Raw genomic sequence first — 18,792 nt, 5'->3', positions numbered from 1 at the left:
AGCCAGTCTGCCGACGTAGTTTTATATCTATATTCGCGCGGCGTAAGATTATTCACAAGAAACCTAGATAGTTCGGGTCGAATTTCGCGAGTGCGCGGTTGGCAAACGTCAGGAGGCGATCGGGCAGTGCGTCGAGATGAGACTGAGACGTCCGGTAGACACAACACAGGGGAAGGGCGGCTTTAGAGAAAAAACGATGAACGAGCGAAAGGAAATCAAACACCATGGACCATGAATATGCTAAATGAAAGCTATATAAGAAGACAAGGGTATCGTGAGGAAGAACCCTCATGTAGTTGGAGGACGTGTGAGGGGGTAAGTAGTGAAAGATTGAGTGAGAGCAAGAACCGTTAAGGACAGCATTCTGGAGGAGCGCTGGCGCAGGCTGACATACTCTCCTCTCGAAGGCGCGGGAAACATGGAACGTGTATTACCGCTGCAATACCCGGCTGCGCCGCACGATTGGTGGTCAGCAGCGCCGGATTACCGTCACTTTACTTACATAAAGATGTACCATCATCCTCACCCTCCGCAATGCAAGTTTCATTTTAACTATGCTTGGACACGCACCTATAATGCTTCTTACTGATTTTTCATCGACTCAGAGGCAATACGCAGGTTTCTACACAGATTCAAAATGAAGCTGCCCCTTACAGGATTACAAGAACTCAGTTGCGGACTATTTTGCACGCAACTATACTCGTGGGATCTCAAAGCTGACCGAGCGACATCCATCCTCTTCCGGTAATTTATTGTGTATCGAACGGTACCATAAATACGGCAGGCTGGGCCTCCCACGTCCCACGAGGATCCTCCAGCCTCATCCAAACCGGCACTGACAGGATATGGTTCCCAAGCAAAAATCCTCAATGTGGCAACACCCTGCGCGACTCAATGCTGGTACACATCATGAGGACCAAACGTTGGTACAGATGAGGCGACTGCCATGGACGGAGTGAATAATTATTCAGCAACGGTTCTTGATCCGAGTCGAGGGATCCCGGTCGGAAATTCGGCGTCTCTTTAAATTGGCCGCTTGAACAGTTTCGGCTGAACCAAGGGTGTCAGGGCTCTCGCCATCAGCCTGGATTGGTATTTCCGTGCGCAAAAGCTGGTCAACTCGACAGCCAGTAGCTCCGTATCTGTCGTTAAAATACCACATTTTGATCTTGATCGACACCATACTCGAAGTCTTCAGACTGAAACTCACTAGACTTCGATGAGGATAGTTAACGGGTCATCGTGGACTGGCGACGCGAAATCACTCCACCCATCGTAAGGGACAGTTCGATCACACAGCAGAAGTCTCCGAAAAAATGGATATTCTCCCCTGAGTCCGGACTACAACTCCTTCGAGAAAACCCAGCCTTAAGGGAAAGGAGGCCGGAATTCGCATCCAACGTCGGCGTCGTCGAGGCGCGCAAAAGGGGTTCTGGTCTATGTACATAACGTTGCACGACGAATCACTCTTCTATACTCTTCGAGATCGTTGCGGACCCTTCCGCTAGTACAGTACGGACGTACTCCCTCCTAAAGTGATTCAATTTGTCTACGGGCCTTCAGACCTTTGGAGTCCCAAGAACTGTGTACACTTGCAAATGTACGACCACTATGTTTTTTTTTTTTTTGCACAATAACTGCTTCAGCCCTTTCCCTTTCTCCTTTGTTCTGTTCTCCTTTTCTAACCCCAAAATCTCCTGCTTGGCTTCTCGGGCGGCACAGGCCAGCTTCCCGATACCGTATAGCGTGGCCCCAGTCAACGCGTAAACCGAGCACATCACCATTTTACCCTTCGAAAAAGGTTCGATTTTCGGACTCAGGCTGTCATTTCGAAACAGTTTACACTTTAGATTCCTTAGCTTTGATATCGCAAAATTGCACTGCGCTCTCAGGCTCAGCACAGGCTGTCTCCATCCGATGGTAAATCTGGCATGTTCAACAGCCTGCAAAATTTTCTCTCAAGCACGGCATACTTACCGCACACCGGCTCAATTGCTTTTTGCTTCACTATGTTTAAATCGGATACGGAGGTATTGGTCAACCGTTGCCGCACCATTGGGAGAGACGGGGCAAATAGGCGAAGCTGACTCCGAAGCTTGGTGGGGACTGGAGATTTGGTGCTGCGATCACTCTGACGCACGGAGAAAGGAGGGATCGACAGTGAAGAGGGGCCGGGCGAGAGTTCCCGCAACTGTTCCCAAACAGGAGAAATGATACGGAGCGCCTGCTTTCACGGTTCATTGCCCCGTGGTCAATCTGACTGCGCCTGATCTGATGCTCTACCGTGCGTTCAGATTTCAGGCTGACTGTGTCTGATCTGGATTACGGATACGCGATGGCCGGTAGCCTGTAGGACCTCTCCTGCACAGCCCTGTCCTGCATTTCGTAATACGTATCTGGCGCCAGCTGAAGAAAGCTCCCCGGGCCCACTGAGTTGTCGCAAAAGTCTATAGAATATCCTCGATTCCTCGAACGATGAGGAGGTGCCACATAGGTGGTTAACTCCAAATGTCCGCGCGCAATACCTGCAGCGTAGGATCTTGCATACAGAGCTCATCGGCATCAGCGGACAGCATAGTACTGTAAACAGTAACTCTCACCCTTCACCAATATTCCAAACAACACCACACTCAGCAATGGCTTCAGATACTTTAGGCTAACTGTGAATAACACAGTATTATTACTTCGAGGCTTTTTTTCTCTCGAAAAGTTGCACATGGCAAGAAAAGTCAGACTAATTCAATCCTATCAAAGGAATGGTACTTTCATTCTCCTCTATCGTGAACAAAGTCAGCGGATGAATCGAGACCGGCAGGTCATGTGACTTCGCGATCAGCTCCACGCGTGAGACGTGAATGATAATACCAACGATCAGGTATCAGATTCAAGTCTCCAGACTTCACTTGCTCAACCAATTTTCCGATATGCCTCCGCCGCGGAAAATCAATAATTATTTCAAACGTCCGACCTTCGCGGCCGACGCGAAGGAAACTCGGTCAAAATCACCGGGAGTAGACCCCGCGCCGCAGTCCTCGCCTCTTAATGAACTCTCGTCACAGCTGTTGTCATCAGATATCACAGCCCCGGACACGCCCAATGGTCCTTCCTCGCAACTGAATAGATCGCTGCTATGCGCAGCAGGTGATGACCCAGCTGATAATGAACCAGCGCCTCAATCAAGCTTCCAAAGTGCCGGAACAGGCACATCTTTCAACTCTGCGCAGCGCATCATGAAGAACGGAAAGGAGATCGTTATCAGTTCCGATGGCGATGAGTCCGACTCGGCAGAGTCTCTTGAGTCGCCGGATGATCTTTTGGCAAACTTCTTGGCTCCAAAATCCCCAGTGACTCCAAAAGCGCGCACTGGCCGGAAGAACTCAAAGCATAAGGGCGTCGTAAGGCCTGAATCTGCGCCTCGAAAATACAAGAATTCGCTGGAAAACCTCGTCAGACAGGCGGTTTCTGACAACGATACTGAAGCTGGAATCGCGAAGCTGAGGGCATCATTGAATGATGAATCCGACCGCAATACCGATAGTGGCGCAGACAAAGCGAGTAATTTGAACGAGGGCGCTCTCGCATCTGCGATTGATGATGGGAACGATGATAGCATGGGGCTTCAACGACTTCTAGATGCTGTGCGACGAACGGAAGCTTTCGACTTGGGAAAATCTTGGTCATTTTTTGACCTTCAAACACCCCTCCCCCCTGGCCCAACTTTTCCACGCGAATGTGTTTCCCCCGGTACGTACCTAGGTGTGCTACGAGGTGCGTATATCGGTGTCACTAGAAGTTGTGTAGCGAGATCTGACAATCCCTAGAGCCCGACTCCCGGGAACGAGCTTTCTATTCCGGAATAGTTGACTTTGCCCTCTCTAGGGGACTCCTGCCCGATGAATTGGTCAAGTGGATATTCCATTCCAGTCGGTATTGCCCTGTCTTCTTTCTAAAAGTCGTATTTCTCACCTCAATTAGTACCCTCTGAGCCTCGGGATGGTCTGAGATATGCTTATGGAAGAGCACTAAAGGTTTGCTATCCCTACCATGTCAATAAATAGTGTTTAACTGAACATCTATAAGCGCATCTCGGCGGAACGCATGAAATCACTCATGCGGCCGGACGATGTTGATACTCTTTTTTGGCAGTTGAGCGCGAAACCTGACGCGTTAGCTCTGTCTGAACCGGTTGTGCCAAACCCTCGTCCTCAAAGTAGGTTAATCCCATATATATTCGATTCATTTTGGTTAATAATATCAATAGGCAATGCTTTGGACTCACAAGCTCAACACCATATAGCCTTGATATCCGTCCTGGATGTCTTCCGTGATGCCGCAAACCTGTTAGTCAGTACTGGCCGTTGCAACAAAGACATGCTAACAATAAACTAGGTTCGCTGACGATACGCGGAATCGCATTTTGAGTATCCTTCTCCGTCTTCCACTCGATGCTTCCTTGACTCGTAATACAGTCATATGTTCGGAAATCGAAAGAACCATCACGGCTGTGCTTGACGCTGTCACTGATAATTCGGCTGATGAGTTGGTATGGATGGCTCCCTCAATTTGACAAAGAATGTTACTAATTACTATCAGGCAACCGATATCTGTAACATTGCATACGCCACAGTGAAAGATGCAGAGTTGCGAGGTCGCCTTCTGGAACACATCGCGCCAGCGAACGATTGGATTGCAACATTAAGACGTCGGCTCGCGTACATCTTCCTGACAGGCGATCCGTTAGTCGACGCTGGATCCCAGAACCGGACGGCCGAAGTCAAAAGAATCATTAGTATCCTCAAAGATCCTCGTTACGATGTGAAGCGTTATAAAAGGAAAGATCAACCTGAATACGACTACGGCGAACTAAGGGCCATCACCACCTTCCTTAATGTTATCATTGATTCCGGGTGGTCCGAGGTCCAGTTTCCTGATAAAGGCGCAGAAGACGAATTCAATAGCGAGATTGATATTCTTGCTGACAGGATCAAGAAGATTTTTACTGCTATTGAAGACTCAGGTGCATCCCATCTTAAGCGGACCCTGGCGAAGGAGGCCCTAGAGACTCTGCACTATCGCATCGTCTACTCTGTCAGAACGAAACCACGTCCGAAGAAGACTTTCTTCGGCGAATACGAATCACAGCAAAAGACTCAGAATATCCTCAAGTTTGTCAAGAAGAAAGATATGGTGATTTTAAGCGATAAACCTGGATCTTGAAATCGTTAGGCTGAAGTCGTATTTCCAGGATGTTTAAAGGACAACCTAATCCATACTTCGCTACAGACGAGATATTGACGACCAACGGGAATCTCACCGGGATGTGTCAGGCCCCACTACCAAATCCTAGCATACTACATCACTCTCTCCCCTCTCGGAGGATAACCATGCCATTTACCACAATGTGCTGGGCAGCGAACTTACAAACGAGCGTACCCGCTGCATTTCGCTTCCTCGGGCTCTACAAACCACTTGCCGACAAACTCAGACCTTAATATGAGAGTAGAAAGCAACCAGGGGCTGTCTGATTGCATCGAACACATGGCCGTGCGAAAATTTCAACCCATTGACTTCAGGCTCTATCTAAACTTGCCATATTTTTCAAGTTTTATACGACCTTTCACACGGGAGTATAGTGCTATATGGCCCTAGTGTGGAAGTTCAGTAGGGGTACAGGTGATTCATCAGTTGGTCATATATTGACACTTTCGGGGAAGGGGGGGGTGGGGGGGGGAGAATACGTCAATACACGAGTATATCAGGGTATATTAGTACATAGCTACTTAAGACACTTAATCTTCCACCCAATAACGTAGGTGATGTTCGAGAATATTTCGCATGGATTCGCTAAACGCCGCTGAGCGTCCACATGTATACTATTACTGTACGATGCAACAGATTTAACTCGTAGCAAAACTTTCGTATGGAGCATTCAACGAGAAAATACCACTGCATGTCAGGTATGCTAATCTCCCAGGGAAAATGGTCAAGGAGCTCATAGATAAAACGAAAAGTTACATAGTTACAGGCTGAAACTGAGAAGAGGCACGCTGGTTGCGAATTCGAAACTAGAACGATATATGCTGGTGTTCTAGTCATGGAACCGCCGGTTGGCGTTCTTACCAAAAAGTGTTTCCCTCACGACAGGGAGAGCATCGATTTCGAGTAGCCGCAGTCGCTCCTCGAAAGTGTTGTTAATTTCGATCTTGCCTTGACCACCAACGACGACCACTCCACCAGCGCTAGATAAAATCGTGTTAGTAAATGGAACCGCAACGCGGTGATATGTGAGCGGGGCTTACTTGTCGTCTGGCAGCGACTCATCCTCGTTCAAGTTGACCTTAACTTCCTTACCAACCGTCTTCTTGAACTCCTTCTCCGCCTCACCAATCGCCTTGTTAATAGCATCCTTATCCTTCTTCCGCCCACGGACATCTACGTTCGCCTCGTTTAGAGCATAAAGACCTTCCAGAATCAGCGCCTGCAACACAGCTTGGTACTTCTTGGCGTCTTTGGCGGCGATGTTCGAAATCTCGCCACGCGCTTTTTGGAATAGATCGTCCAGGAGATCCTGACGTGAGGAGAGGACACGAAGACGAGTGCGGTTGGCGAGGGTGGAGCGGGTGATCTGTTGGGACATTGCGGCCTGCTTGAACTTCTTCTCGTACTGGGTGTCGATTGCCGCGGTTTCCTGGCGGACGAGCTTGGATTTCTCAATGGCGAATTCCTCGTCGGCCTTTAGTTGGATCTCGCGACCTTTCTCGAGAGCTTCCTGCCTGATGAAGGCGGTCATCTTGCGGAGCTCGCCCGCCACCTGATCATTTTAAGACTGTATAAGCTTGGGGATACCTCTGCCTATCACACGAGAGCCGCGCCGTACCTGATCATCCGAGAGAGCATGACTTTGCGACATTTTGCCGGATATTATGTATTGCGTCTAAAGCTGGGATCGACGATGTTGGAGGACAAGGAAGGGAAGCTGGGCGAGGGTTGAGCTTGGTCTGGAGAGAGGTTGGACAGGTCAGCGTTGGGTCCCGCGGCACCGGCATCGACGAAGCATGTGGTGCGGTCAGAAGGCTTTCAGCATGGGGCTCCATAGTCACCTATTTCAAGTCTACAGTATTATTTTCCAGTGTTGTGAGAGGGACACGGGCGGAATGATGGAGAGAGGACGGCGTGCAGTCGGGGACGGACGCTCATTGCTTAGTCGGTTTGGATGACTTGGCGAGTTAAACTCCAGACCTTCCGCCCGCAACCATGAGATCACTTCTCCTCCCCATCTCCTCAGTCTCTCGCTCTCCATACTCTCTTTCCTCTTCTCCTTTGCAACTTGGAAGCTCTGCAACATACCAAAATGGCTTACCCTCGTCGCTATTCCTTCGCTCGTCCGGTCTAATGCCGTGCGGCGCCCGAATTGAGTCTTCTCCCCACTCTGCGTCCAATGCATGAGGATACCCCGTGATGGGCAATCTTGGTGACCTGTCGCCGCAGGGGAGTGTCGCGGTAGGTTCTATATGGGAACACACTATCTATTTATTTTCGATGGCTAATGCGATTGCATTATTCAGATTGGGGTTCTTGTCGGGTTGATCTCGACTAGCCTCCAAGCGATCGGACTGACCCTCCAGCGCAAGTCGCATATTCTTGAAGATGAAAAACACCCATACGAATTACGGAGACCTCCCTACAAGCGGCGAAGATGGCAGGTATGAACGAGCAATAGAGCGTTATACTGATCACAGCACGCTGACTTCGTGCAGTTGGGAATGTTGATGTTTGTTGTTTCAAACATCATTGGAAGTACAATCCAGATCACAACACTTCCGCTTCCTGTGCTTTCGACGCTTCAAGCGGTCAGTAGTCCCAATTCCCCAACTGCTAAGCTTAACTAAATTTCTTCCAACAGTCGGGTCTCGTTTTCAATACCATTTTTGCCACGTTGATCCTCGGAGAAGCCTTCACTCGATACTCATTGATCGGTACCCTTCTGGTGTGTGGCGGCGCAGTTCTGATCGCGGTCTTTGGTGCTATCGGAGAACCAGCGCATACTCTTGATCAACTCCTTGAGTTACTCCGTCGCTGGGGCTTCATCCTCTGGGTAGCCGCGACAGCTGTGTTGTCTGTAGTCATTTTTGCCGGATCGAAACTCCTCAAAGCCATCACTTCCCCTCGGTCGAAGCACCCTATACTCCGAAATTCGTATACACCACATCTGAATATCACCCATAGCCGTGTCCGGCTCATACGTGGGTTATGTTACGGGCTGATAAGCGGCATTCTCTCTGCGCACTCGCTGCTCTTAGCCAAGTCGGCCGTGGAGCTACTCGTCCGAACAATCGTGGATCGCCATAATCAGTTCAATCGCTGGCAGTCATGGATAATTCTGCTTTCTATGATCGGACTTGCTCTCCTGCAACTGTACTACCTTCATCGAGGTCTGAAGCTTTGCAGTACCAGTGTTCTCTACCCATTCGTCTTCTGCATTTACAACATCATCGCCATCTTAGACGGCCTAATATACTTTCGCCAAATGTCCCGGCTCACGGGCTTCCATGCGGGACTCATCGCATTAGGTACAGTAGTTCTGCTGGCCGGTGTCCTCTGCCTGTCTTGGCGATTAGAGGACATTGACAGCCATGCACCCATAGCAGCCGTTGGTCCATCCCAAGCGGCAATAGGACCCGGAATGGCCGCTATCGACGAAAGCGCAGAAGCTCCTCTCAGGCTGGAACTAGAGGATGAGGAGGACCACATTGGAGAACGAGAGCCCTTGCTTCACCCAACCAACACCTTCCATGAATATCACCGCCAGCGAGCACCTAGTCTCCCACTATACTCGACAATGTCTAAACGAGTTTCCACCTCCAACATGGACCCAGCTTCCATCTGGGCCGAGTTGGATGACTCTGACGTAGAAGCAACAAATGACACGGCTGCGCGATCATCCCTCCTCACCCGGTTCTCAGTCGACCCAATCCAAAACCGCCCGCGGAGCAAAAGCAACGCGCTGCGTCTCCCATCGGGCTGGGGCCCACGTCGGACTCCGTATTCTGCTCATGAGGCTCGCAACAAGCCTCGAAGGACGTCTCTTTCGGGCACCGAGCATGCCCTTCTTCTCCCCAAACGGCGGACACCAGTTCAACCCACCGCTGCTAATAATAGAGGCCAACAACCCGTCTCTACCGGATACGGAGCTTCCTTCGACACCTCACACAATCCACTAACTCCTCAAGAGTCAGATCAACCACAGAGCCCGGACACTGCCCGCGACCGTCTCCTCGCAGGCTCGAGGAACGCCCTGGGGGTTTGGCGAACAGGCATACAGTACCTAGCTCGTCTAACCGGAGCTAGTAGTCAGAGAAGGCAAGAGAGAGAGGAGCCGCTAGCCCGTGAACGAGCGCCACTCGATCCGGAAGCAAACCCGATCAACAGGCATGCGCCAGACCAATAACAACTACCGTGGAGTCGTGGACCCTACATGTCCGATCTGACCTAGCGCAGTCTCCGCCTTTCGCCCTTCTTTTATTCTAAATACAGACGCAAGATATGTATAGTACTCCAGAAATTTATCATCATACATAATGACATTTTCCTATGTCTTCTGCTTCATGTCTTACGCCTTCTCCCTATGCTGTATCTACACTAATATACCTACCCTGTTAGGAGCGGGAAGAATTGGCGTTAGAGATGTTGCTGAATACGGGCTGTTGAAGAGCTTTGTATGACCCATTCTGCCAATATAGAATCAATCCCATGTATTTCTTTAAAGGCTGCATTTGTAAGAGTAGTCAAGGAAAGTCCAATTTTCTCCATACCATACATGACGTGTTTATCATATCGGACGCTCCCAAAACAACTTGAAGTAGAGCCATTTGACTCTCTCCACGGGTGTCTCCTGCTGCCTGAGCTATTATTCTCCACTTGCCCGCAAGCCAGTACTGTATCGAGGAAGACAATCATCTTGGAAGGAAGGCAATCACTCATCGCATAGGGGAAATCGAGAAAGATAAGAGAACAGATAGGTTAGGAAATAAAGAGCACAATAAGCCGCAGATTATTGAATCAAAGACAACCACGTTCGCCGTTAAGTAATATGAAAATAAATCAAGACGTAAAGGCACCAGAAACACCGCATCTTCCCCCTCGTCTAGGAAAAAATTATGAGGTGACGGACAGTAAGATCAAATAATAATGTCGAGATCCAGGTCAAGGTTGCACATAGCCTGCATCGATCAATCACCATCCCGGGCGCTCATGTTTCTTTTCTCTATTTTCTTTTTTTCTGGGATTTTTTTGACTTTTTCGCGAGGGAAGAGAGGGGAGAAGGCGACGTCATTAAACGGGATAGATAGCAGGAAAAAGAGATATTGTCAAACGCCGGAATTTAGTATTCAGCGTCCTGCAACATTCAAAGCCAGATGGCTCAGGATATACACAGTTCAGGTTATGAGGGAAGGTTCTTGTCTTGCGTAGGTTTGTTATACAACGAAGACCGGATTTGGGGCAAACAATCGTGGATTCGCTGGGTATCAAGATAGGGCCAAAAGAGTGCGCGGTCGCGCAAGAAGGAGCTATATGGATTGCAACGCAACAATCCAAGCTTCTCCATTTCTCTGGGTGGCTACACATGCGTAAGTTTACGCAGTGGGTTGGTGCTGGGTGGGCATCCGGTTGCCAACAGGCATTCCAGGGTATTGCCCACCAGCCTGCTGCTGCTGCTGCTGGAGATTTTGGTAGTAGGCCATTTGCTGCTGTTGTTCGTTTGTCATATAGCCGGGGTGCATACCCGCGGGTCGAGGGATACTCGACTGCTGGGCATTGACGTTGCTGTGGCTCACATCTTCGGGAGTCTCAGCAGGAACATCGGGGGCATCAACGCCATTCTCGTTGGTAGTCGGGTCGGGAGCGTTGAGGCAGGCCTAGGGTTCAGGGGATATCAGTCTCATGCGAAGAAGGTCGGCATGAGCAAATCTTACCTGGATAAGGTTCTTTCCTTCTGGCTTCGTCACCAATGGCTGCAGCTTGGGAGTTGTGAAGGTGTAGACGAGACCGGTCTCGGACACAACCAGAAGAAGGACTTGGGTTCCAGTAAGGACGGAGAGTTCGTATGCCTGTTACGCGACCGCATTGACCCGTCAGTGGGAATCCAACAATACACGTTCTCGCGGTAAAGGAATAAGGACGACGATGTTGTCTAAGAAAAGGGACAAGATGAAAGGTAGATATCACAATGCAGGGAGCTGCAAAGCAGATGTTGTGAGGCTGGTACTCGAGACGCGGAGGTACGCACCTTCTTCATGATACCCGCCTTCCGCTTGGAGAACGTAATGTGGCGACGCGACTTATCCTGGATGAACTTGATCTCAATCTTTCTGCGCTCGCGACCGGGCTTGTCCTCATCATCATCGTCGTCGTCGGCGCTCATGCGAGAGCGTTTGGTACCGCGGTTGTCAGCGGCGCCGTTACCGGCGGCCTGTTGCAGCTCGTCCTGAGTGGGCGAAGGGTTCTCCTCACCAACAGCGGTGATGTCGGCCATGATGGAATTGGAATCGGGGGGACGAGAAGAATTGTTCGGATCGAGTCGTCAAATAATAAAAGGAAGGATCTGGGGGACTTGAAGACAAATGCCCAAAGAGGAATGATGCTTTTGAGGGGAAGGGAGGATGACCAAATCGAGTAACGCGTTTGGCTTCGCAGGGTTTGGGTTCAGGACGAGAGAAAGAGGGAAACGGGGAGAGCTGGGAAGTTGGTCGAAGAAGGCAAAGTGCCGGTGCAGAGAGGAAGGCGGTGGCTCACGTGCGCTTTACCGTACGTGACTGCTCCACCCCTTGTCAACTTGCTTGCCTTGCCTTCACTAGCGACCAATTTCGTCTACACCACGTTCCCTAGAGTCAGCGGGTGAGCATCCCAAAGTTCTCCTTCGTCCAGCCCCAAATTTCCCTTCCTCCCCCTCATCAAAGCTCGAATCACGAAGCAAGAGTCGCAGTGGTGACAAGTGCACGGCTTGAATCCGGCCGGTACTAAGTTTGTCCAGACCTTCTAGTGGGGATAATCCCCTCTTGGCAACGCGCATTATTGGATCAGCCGCAGTGAGGTATTGGAGTCGTGATTTGCCAGTCGCCCATTCTCCACCAATACCGCGTAATATTACCGGTACTCCGTCCAACGGCCAGCGCCCTCGTCCAGCCCAGGTTTCACTCCGCCTGGCCATCGCTTCAGGAGCCCCAAAGACCCAAAGACAGGCCTGGAAGATACTCTGGACGTTGAGGCCAGAGGGGAAATGGCTCTACAAGCATGTCGCTCTGAACTAGTTGGCGGCTAGAGCTCTCCTCAGTTCTCACCGAACACGGACACGGTCTAGTCCGCAACTGGACCAGCAGAGCATGTAACCTGTGGAGTCCCAGCATACCAACCTCCTCGAGTCCACGACTCGGAATCACGCATCTCTAGCCTAATCAACGAACAGAGGTGATCAGTGGGTAAGGAATGCAGAGGCTGGCCAGCGCATCTGGATCACAACGGCTCACTGTTGGGGACAGAAGTACCTTGCTTCGGGAGTTGATATCCTCCTTCCGCAGTCTCGCGCAGGAAGAAAGTCGTTGACCAGCAGCTGAATGAGCTGGTCGTACAGAGTACAATACGGATGGGATACACTGTCACTATTCACGGACTTCACGAGTGCAGCCCCTAGCAGACCTCCATAATTGATTTAGATCGACAAGACGGACTGGAGTCTAGACGAAAGTACAAACGTCAAATGGTGGGTTCAATATAACTGCTCCTGAGTTTTGTGAACCCTGAAAATCAAAATCCACACTACTATAGGATATAGGCAGCGATAGTTCACCCAATAATTCCAGCCATCCCGGCAATATCCATGTCAATAAACCTCTAGTCGGTATCGTTGTCATTCTGCCCGGCATCGTCAAAACGGCCAGCACGAGACACATCAAATCGGATAGGGCTGGCTGGATTCTGGAAGCCGAGTCCCTCGTGCAAACTTGGGTTTGGAATTCAACTTTCTTCACTGACCCTCCAACCGTTTTCTTGATTCTTTCGGCCTTGCTTCCGGGGAGAACCCGTATTTGTCTCCAGGTGCAAGACGACTATCGGATTGAGCTAGTACGTAGCGAGTACTGTAACTACTGAGACACCCTTTTCAATTAGAACTCCACTTTTTGGTATCTCACGAAGGGAACTAACAACTAAGACGGGTTCGTTGACGGGGAGAAATATATATCTACTAAGCTCGTATACTCCGGGTTTCGGGTCACAGTATGCTATATTCTATTGGCCAATTTGTCAGATGATGATGACAATAATGACAACCGCGCAATTTCAGCATTACAGAATTTAAATTGTCTATGAGATTACAACGTCCGCCGTTTCCCCGCATATACTCCGGGGTATTGAAATCAATGGCCCATTCGTATTTTGCCGGCCGGTGTCAGAGAATGTGCGGATTGTCGCCAACACTTAATATGAAACGTCAGGCTGAAACAGCCAACTCCAACACCACGTGGAATGAAGAGAAATATATGATAATATATAATTTAAGTTATCATATTAGCCGTGGTGGGCAACGGTATCCTAACTATAATAAGATCTAGACTTAACTCATCATATTCTTGGAAAATGACAATGCGCCAATTGACCAAGGAAACAAAATTCTATTTTTACATATGCATGCAGTGATAAAAAGCAGTTCCTCCCCGGAAGTAAACGGCAGGGACACAGAAAGGTCGCTCGTGAGCAATGTTGTTGGTTCAGGGAATAGACTCGTAGCTTGAAACTGACTGCGCCATCATATTTCGCCTAGACAACGCCGAGTAATAGCCGATTGAAAATGTGCGTGTCCAACTTCGGTAGTGGTTTGAAGCGGACATCAATTTTCTACCACTTCGTAGATGTCGTCCGTCTTCGTTGTTGGTAAGGAAAAAAAAAAAACAAAAAAGAAGAAAGAAAAAAGAAGGGTTGGAAATGGAAAGACAAGTAATGAATGTTAATAATGTGCAAGAAGTGAAGGTCCTCACAGAGTCCAAGGTCCAGCCTCGGGATGTGCCGTAGAGAAGGAAATTTAGTGGATGTTGACAGCAAAATCCCTAACACCAGCACCACCGCCACCCTTAGGACCGAGCCACACGATCTCAATGACACTGTGGCCTTCATCTTCCTCACGCACATACCACTGGTGAACATCGTCGCCAACGACAAATGTTTCCCGCAACAGCCACCTGTCCTTGGTAACCCCGGGGTGGTCCTTCGGGCGCAGAGGTCCTAAGCGGGCTTCGTAGCCTCGAGGATCTTCCTCCCATGTCTTCTCGGAGTGATCGAAGTCAATCGCATCGTCAGGGGTGTTCTCATCATAGGTATATTTAACAAGGGAATACCCGTTGGTGAAAACCCAGAAGGTTCGGATAGACTTTCCGGTGGCATTGTTGATGATTTCCTCCTGGTCGAAGACCCAGCGGCGAAGGATAGAACGGCGACCAGCAGCAGCCGCAGCGGAAGTCATCTTGACGACATCCTTAGTATACCAGCTGTTCCAGTGGTGGAGAGACTCGATCTTGCGACCGGATTCGTATACACCATCGACATCACCCTGCATATCCATCTGGTAGAGAGACGGCCAGAGGGTCAGGGGAGTATCACCGAATCTTTGGATACACTGCCCAAGCTTCTGGTCACCGGGTTGTTCACCCCAGGACTGGCACTCATCGTAGTAGGTTACGAGAGTATCGAGTAGGGGCTTGGAAACGAACACTCCTGCTCCTCCGAAGGCAATGTGGCCGAAGTTGTCAACCTGCCAGCTAGCCTCCGAGAGCGCACCAATGTAGTGCTTCTTGTTCACGTCGAACAGTTTCAACTCGTGAGCGATAGTGGGGAGGGAAAGGAAGAAAGTGTCATCATCAATCCAGCCGAGCCACTTGGTTTGGGGTCGCTCAGTTCGGATAATCTCAGCGAACGCCTGGACAAGACCAAAGTAGCGAGCAGTGAAATCCAGGGGCGACTTGATCAACCTCAAATCAAGACCACGGTTGCGGAAGTAAGTCTCCTGCTTCGCGATGTCGTCATCAGAGTTGGGAACCAGCACAATAACACCGGCCTTGGTGTTTCCATAAGAATACAGAAGGGAAGGAAGCAAGCGGTCCAAGCGATCAGCAGACGTGGCCAACCCGAACAGTAGCTTATCCGTCTCATCAATGTCATGATCCGCGGCAACGTCTACGTCAATGACCGGTGGACAGGCCATCCCATCTTCTTTGTTAGCTGGGGAAATGACCATACCACGTTCGAGAACGGTTGTGGGAGGAAGGACAGGGACACTGATATCTTCCAGCGACTTGAATTCAGTCTTGGGAGGCAGGAAGTTGGGGCGGAAGTAGGCCCGGGTATAGTTTTTGCGGAGGAGCCACTCGTTGAAAGGCAAGGGCGGCATGATGTTCTCGACTTCGCACTGCTTCGAGTTCCCGTTCAAGTTCGAGTTCGAGGTGGGTGGTGTAGGCTGCAGTTGAATCTGCGGAGCACCAGACGAGCCGACCCGGTCAACGGGGTGTCTCAACCGCAGAAGTGCTTCGCGATCATATCGCTGGATGCACCAGAAGAAAAGACCTATGGAGAACAGGGCAATGAGGGGGAAAGCGGTTTTCAAGCGAAAGGTCGGCATTTTGCGCGGAGTATTATAAGTGTTCTTCAGCATGAAGAGGTTCGAAAAAAAATCAAGCGGTCAAGAAATGTTAGAATCCGTGGTATCGAGAAAACATCGATCGGGGAAAATATAAAGGCGCTCGTTATCGTTGGCTGATCAAGGACCAAAAGAGTGAATGTGACAAGTGAGGCTTGCCAAACAAGAGTATCAACGAAGGACAGGCGGCGCCGAGATTTGTTGCCTGGTTTCACAGATGGATGATGTCTGTGAAGTCAACAAGTCGAGCCGCGCGGACGGAACGAAAATCCAGGGGAAACGGCAGGCAAAGAGCACAGCTAGACGTAGGCCCTCAGTGTTGGGTGGGCAAGTTGAGGTGAAGAGGAGGGTTTGAAGAGTGTCAAAGACCTCGAGTCTCTGGGGAGAGAAGAGAAGGGGAGGAGAGAGAAGCGAAGGACGAACGAAGTGGAAGAGGGAAAGATGATGAGGACGTGGTGGCAGGAGACGCAGAAAAGGCGACAGTGGACAGGCGACCCCAAGTGGGAAGCGGGAACTGGATTGGTTATTTGGACCACGGGGCGGTAAATTGATCTGCAAATTACACTCAGCCTGGGTGACGCGGTACTCTCAATTTCATCAAAGCTTCGATCGATCAGCAGAGCAAAAAAGCGAGGCCGTCGCTGTTTATGATCCTTGCCCAACCGTCGTCAATGCATTTTTCCCTCCCAATTCGACCCTGATTGTGGCCGGAATAATCGCATGCTGTGCGCCTGGCTCACTGTTTGCGATGCCGATCATAGACGGAGGAATGTCGTGACTCGTGAGCTCAGTGGATGCAGCAAGTCCACAGGCGCAGGCACAGTCCTCCAGTGACGGATCCATATGCGTATTTTTCACCTGGACCCTGCCAAGTGGCATCTCGCCGTTCTCTACAGTCTCAGTACTCTCTATAGGATTCAATTCCCATGCAACCAGGGAGCTAAGGCTACTCCGGGAGATTCCGTAAATTGTGATACCTACGTCAACGAATGTTCAGTGCGCTAAAACGCTGGTTGACACCGTAGTTGTTCGATATCTCGGAGTCTTCGGGGATATAGGGTTGGCACATCCAAGTCATGGCCTCATGATACTACCAGTCATTGGATCGCCCGGGAAATAGTACGGAGAGAATGCAACCCCAGACTGGATTGTCCATTCAGGCAGGAGCAGTTGATCAAACCATAATTGTCCACCCATCAGAAAACAAACAGATATCGCAAGGTTGTGCATGGCATGCATGCGTCTGAGAAATGTCGACGTTTCATACTCAGACTCTCAAACTGGTGATCGTCAAGCCCTGGAAACTGCAAACGGGGTTGAGATTACGCCACTCCCGTTTTTTGCATTCACCAAAGCGGTGGAGTGCATGATGTGCTATTCTTATTGAGTGTGGCTCACGGAATGTTGGAGTGGCGGCGTCTTCTATTTTTGTTTGCCGTATTCGAGCTGCAGCGCTGAATCTCGGATGCCTGAAGAGCTTTTGCGTCTGCGTCAGATGTCGCCGTAATCAAAATAACGCGGTTCGGCGAACCTGTTGGCAGCTTGGTGTGACCCTTGGATGCAAAAATTTCAAAGAGGAAGCGCAATTGATCAGCGCCGCCTCCCGCCGGTTGGGCCATTCAGCGCGGAGCTCCTGGGGGTTTGTTCCAGTGGTTTCCTGTGGCCCTCGCTGCCTGCCCCACGGGCCGCGTGTCCCATGCATGGCGTCTCTCCTGAGACTCGACAGAATCAACACGAAACAGCTGCTGACTACGGCTGCGCTGTTGTGAGTGTGAGTGTGACCATTACTCGTATCTCCAGCTTTTATTCACTAATCCAGGCCTTTCTGGACTGGGCTTTGTCCGCTCCCAAGCTTTTGTCGTGGATCCGCGTCGCAATCTCCCGCTTGGCTCTCGGAAAGGAGTTGAGGTGAGTGCAGAATGAAGTAAATTTACACTTGCTCACAGTCCGACAGCGGATTCTGCCCTCCAGCTTCGGATGTTGTGCTCCTGCCTGTGTTCACAGACTCAGCACTCACCGATCCGCGGTATTTTCCTTCAGGAATACACTTTTCCTGCGCATGGATCGCCTTTGTTCTGTCGACTGGTCAGTCTCAGATCACAGATGGCAACATTTCCCAAGTGTCGCCCCAGCAGTGGAGGGTGATCTGCACGGTTCAGCTACGTATTAGACGCGCAAGACAGTCAACGCCGGTGATCCAATTATGTCCACCGAAGCCACATACGTAACTTTGTATCAAAAGTCGCCAAGTTGCACGTAGATAGGCCCTGCAGAATCTATTCGAGGCAGGCGATTGTTCAAAGGCAAGAATGAGAGGGGCGGCTATCCCCTACTCCCTTTGATATTCTCTAGAGAGAGACCAAGGAAAGTCTGACGTTGTAGACCCTCAAGTTGATGAGTAGATCAACCCGCCCACAACTAAAGGTGTCTCTGTCCAGTGTTTGAGTTATCAACATCCATCTCGACAGCTTCCTGTGAGACTGCCCTAAACCGATTGACAGGACAGGGTCCAGGTTCTGGAACTGATGTCCTCGACGATCACTGGTTTCTCGAATCTTGACCCATCGCCAACGGGGGCCACAGGGCTAACAAGGAAGCGGTTGAGACCGCCGGCCTCACCGAGCGAAATGTACATTCTTGCGGATGGCAACATCATGTAGTACTCTTCCCTGCTTTTTCCAGGTGAAGAATTGGACTGTCAACATCGAGTACCTTTCGTGGACAAGGAAGCCAAGCTCGCAATCCAATCCAATTTGAGCCAATCAGCTGCACTAAAATAAGCGCCTGTCCAGTTCTCAAGGCAAAACCTTTCCAGGGGCAATTACGCGCGTTACTTCGAGCCTAGTACGGAGGAAATTGGACCTGAGCAACTGCCAACAACAGACACCGAAATATCTCGAATAACCATTTAACCAGTAGGTTATCGAATATTCCATGGACCACAAATCGTGCAATAGCAACTTAGCAAGCAACAATGTTGAAATTTTCAACTCCAATCGCGTCTATGGAGTTTTGCTCCTAAGCGAAATTGCAGATGATCATCAAGCACATTTTTCGAACCTTCCATGAGATTAAGATCGGGGAAATTGTCCAGCGATTGGCTTATGGCG

General features: G+C 50.1%; 5 protein-coding genes across 5 annotated transcripts; 2 read left to right on the top strand and 3 right to left on the bottom strand.

The window, feature by feature from the left end:
* Positions 1–2,924: 2,924 nt before the first annotated feature.
* ASPSYDRAFT_92214 (uncharacterized protein) lies at positions 2,925–5,217 on the top strand (the record flags this gene model as incomplete). The annotated part of the gene is made up of 7 exons (XM_040852633.1): positions 2,925–3,768; positions 3,822–3,923; positions 3,976–4,028; positions 4,081–4,210; positions 4,262–4,340; positions 4,390–4,543; positions 4,594–5,217. 7 exons carry the CDS (start codon positions 2,925–2,927, stop codon positions 5,215–5,217), a joined length of 1,986 nt encoding a protein of 661 aa, XP_040699825.1.
* An 871-nt stretch (positions 5,218–6,088) lies between these two features.
* Positions 6,089–6,910, bottom strand: ASPSYDRAFT_34023 (H(+)-transporting V1 sector ATPase subunit E; the record flags this gene model as incomplete). The annotated part of the gene is made up of 3 exons (XM_040845176.1): positions 6,089–6,239; positions 6,300–6,811; positions 6,878–6,910. The coding sequence occupies 3 exons, from the start codon at positions 6,908–6,910 to the stop codon at positions 6,089–6,091; spliced, it is 696 nt and encodes a 231-aa protein (XP_040699824.1).
* A 548-nt stretch (positions 6,911–7,458) lies between these two features.
* ASPSYDRAFT_157570 (DUF803 domain protein) lies at positions 7,459–9,448 on the top strand (the record flags this gene model as incomplete). Its single annotated transcript, XM_040842650.1, has 4 exons — positions 7,459–7,500; positions 7,566–7,703; positions 7,758–7,850; positions 7,904–9,448. The coding sequence occupies 4 exons, from the start codon at positions 7,459–7,461 to the stop codon at positions 9,446–9,448; spliced, it is 1,818 nt and encodes a 605-aa protein (XP_040699823.1).
* A 1,104-nt stretch (positions 9,449–10,552) lies between these two features.
* Positions 10,553–11,692, bottom strand: ASPSYDRAFT_397647 (MADS-box domain-containing protein). The gene is made up of 3 exons (XM_040845959.1): positions 11,288–11,692; positions 10,974–11,108; positions 10,553–10,916 (listed from the first exon to the last, which is right to left on the bottom strand). The coding sequence occupies exons 1-3, from the start codon at positions 11,531–11,533 to the stop codon at positions 10,635–10,637; spliced, it is 663 nt and encodes a 220-aa protein (XP_040699822.1). The 5' UTR covers positions 11,534–11,692; the 3' UTR covers positions 10,553–10,634.
* A 2,382-nt stretch (positions 11,693–14,074) lies between these two features.
* Positions 14,075–15,664, bottom strand: gfsA (glycosyltransferase family 31 protein; the record flags this gene model as incomplete). Its single annotated transcript, XM_040849806.1, has 1 exon — positions 14,075–15,664. One exon carries the CDS (start codon positions 15,662–15,664, stop codon positions 14,075–14,077), a length of 1,590 nt encoding a protein of 529 aa, XP_040699821.1.
* Positions 15,665–18,792: the final 3,128 nt, after the last annotated feature.

This window comes from Aspergillus sydowii (assembly GCF_001890705.1).
Source record: "Aspergillus sydowii CBS 593.65 unplaced genomic scaffold ASPSYscaffold_10, whole genome shotgun sequence".
In the NCBI taxonomy this organism is placed as follows: Eukaryota; Fungi; Ascomycota; class Eurotiomycetes; order Eurotiales; family Aspergillaceae; genus Aspergillus; species Aspergillus sydowii.
Note: the sequence above shows the minus strand (reverse complement) of the source record. Positions and strands in the feature narration are given on the sequence as shown.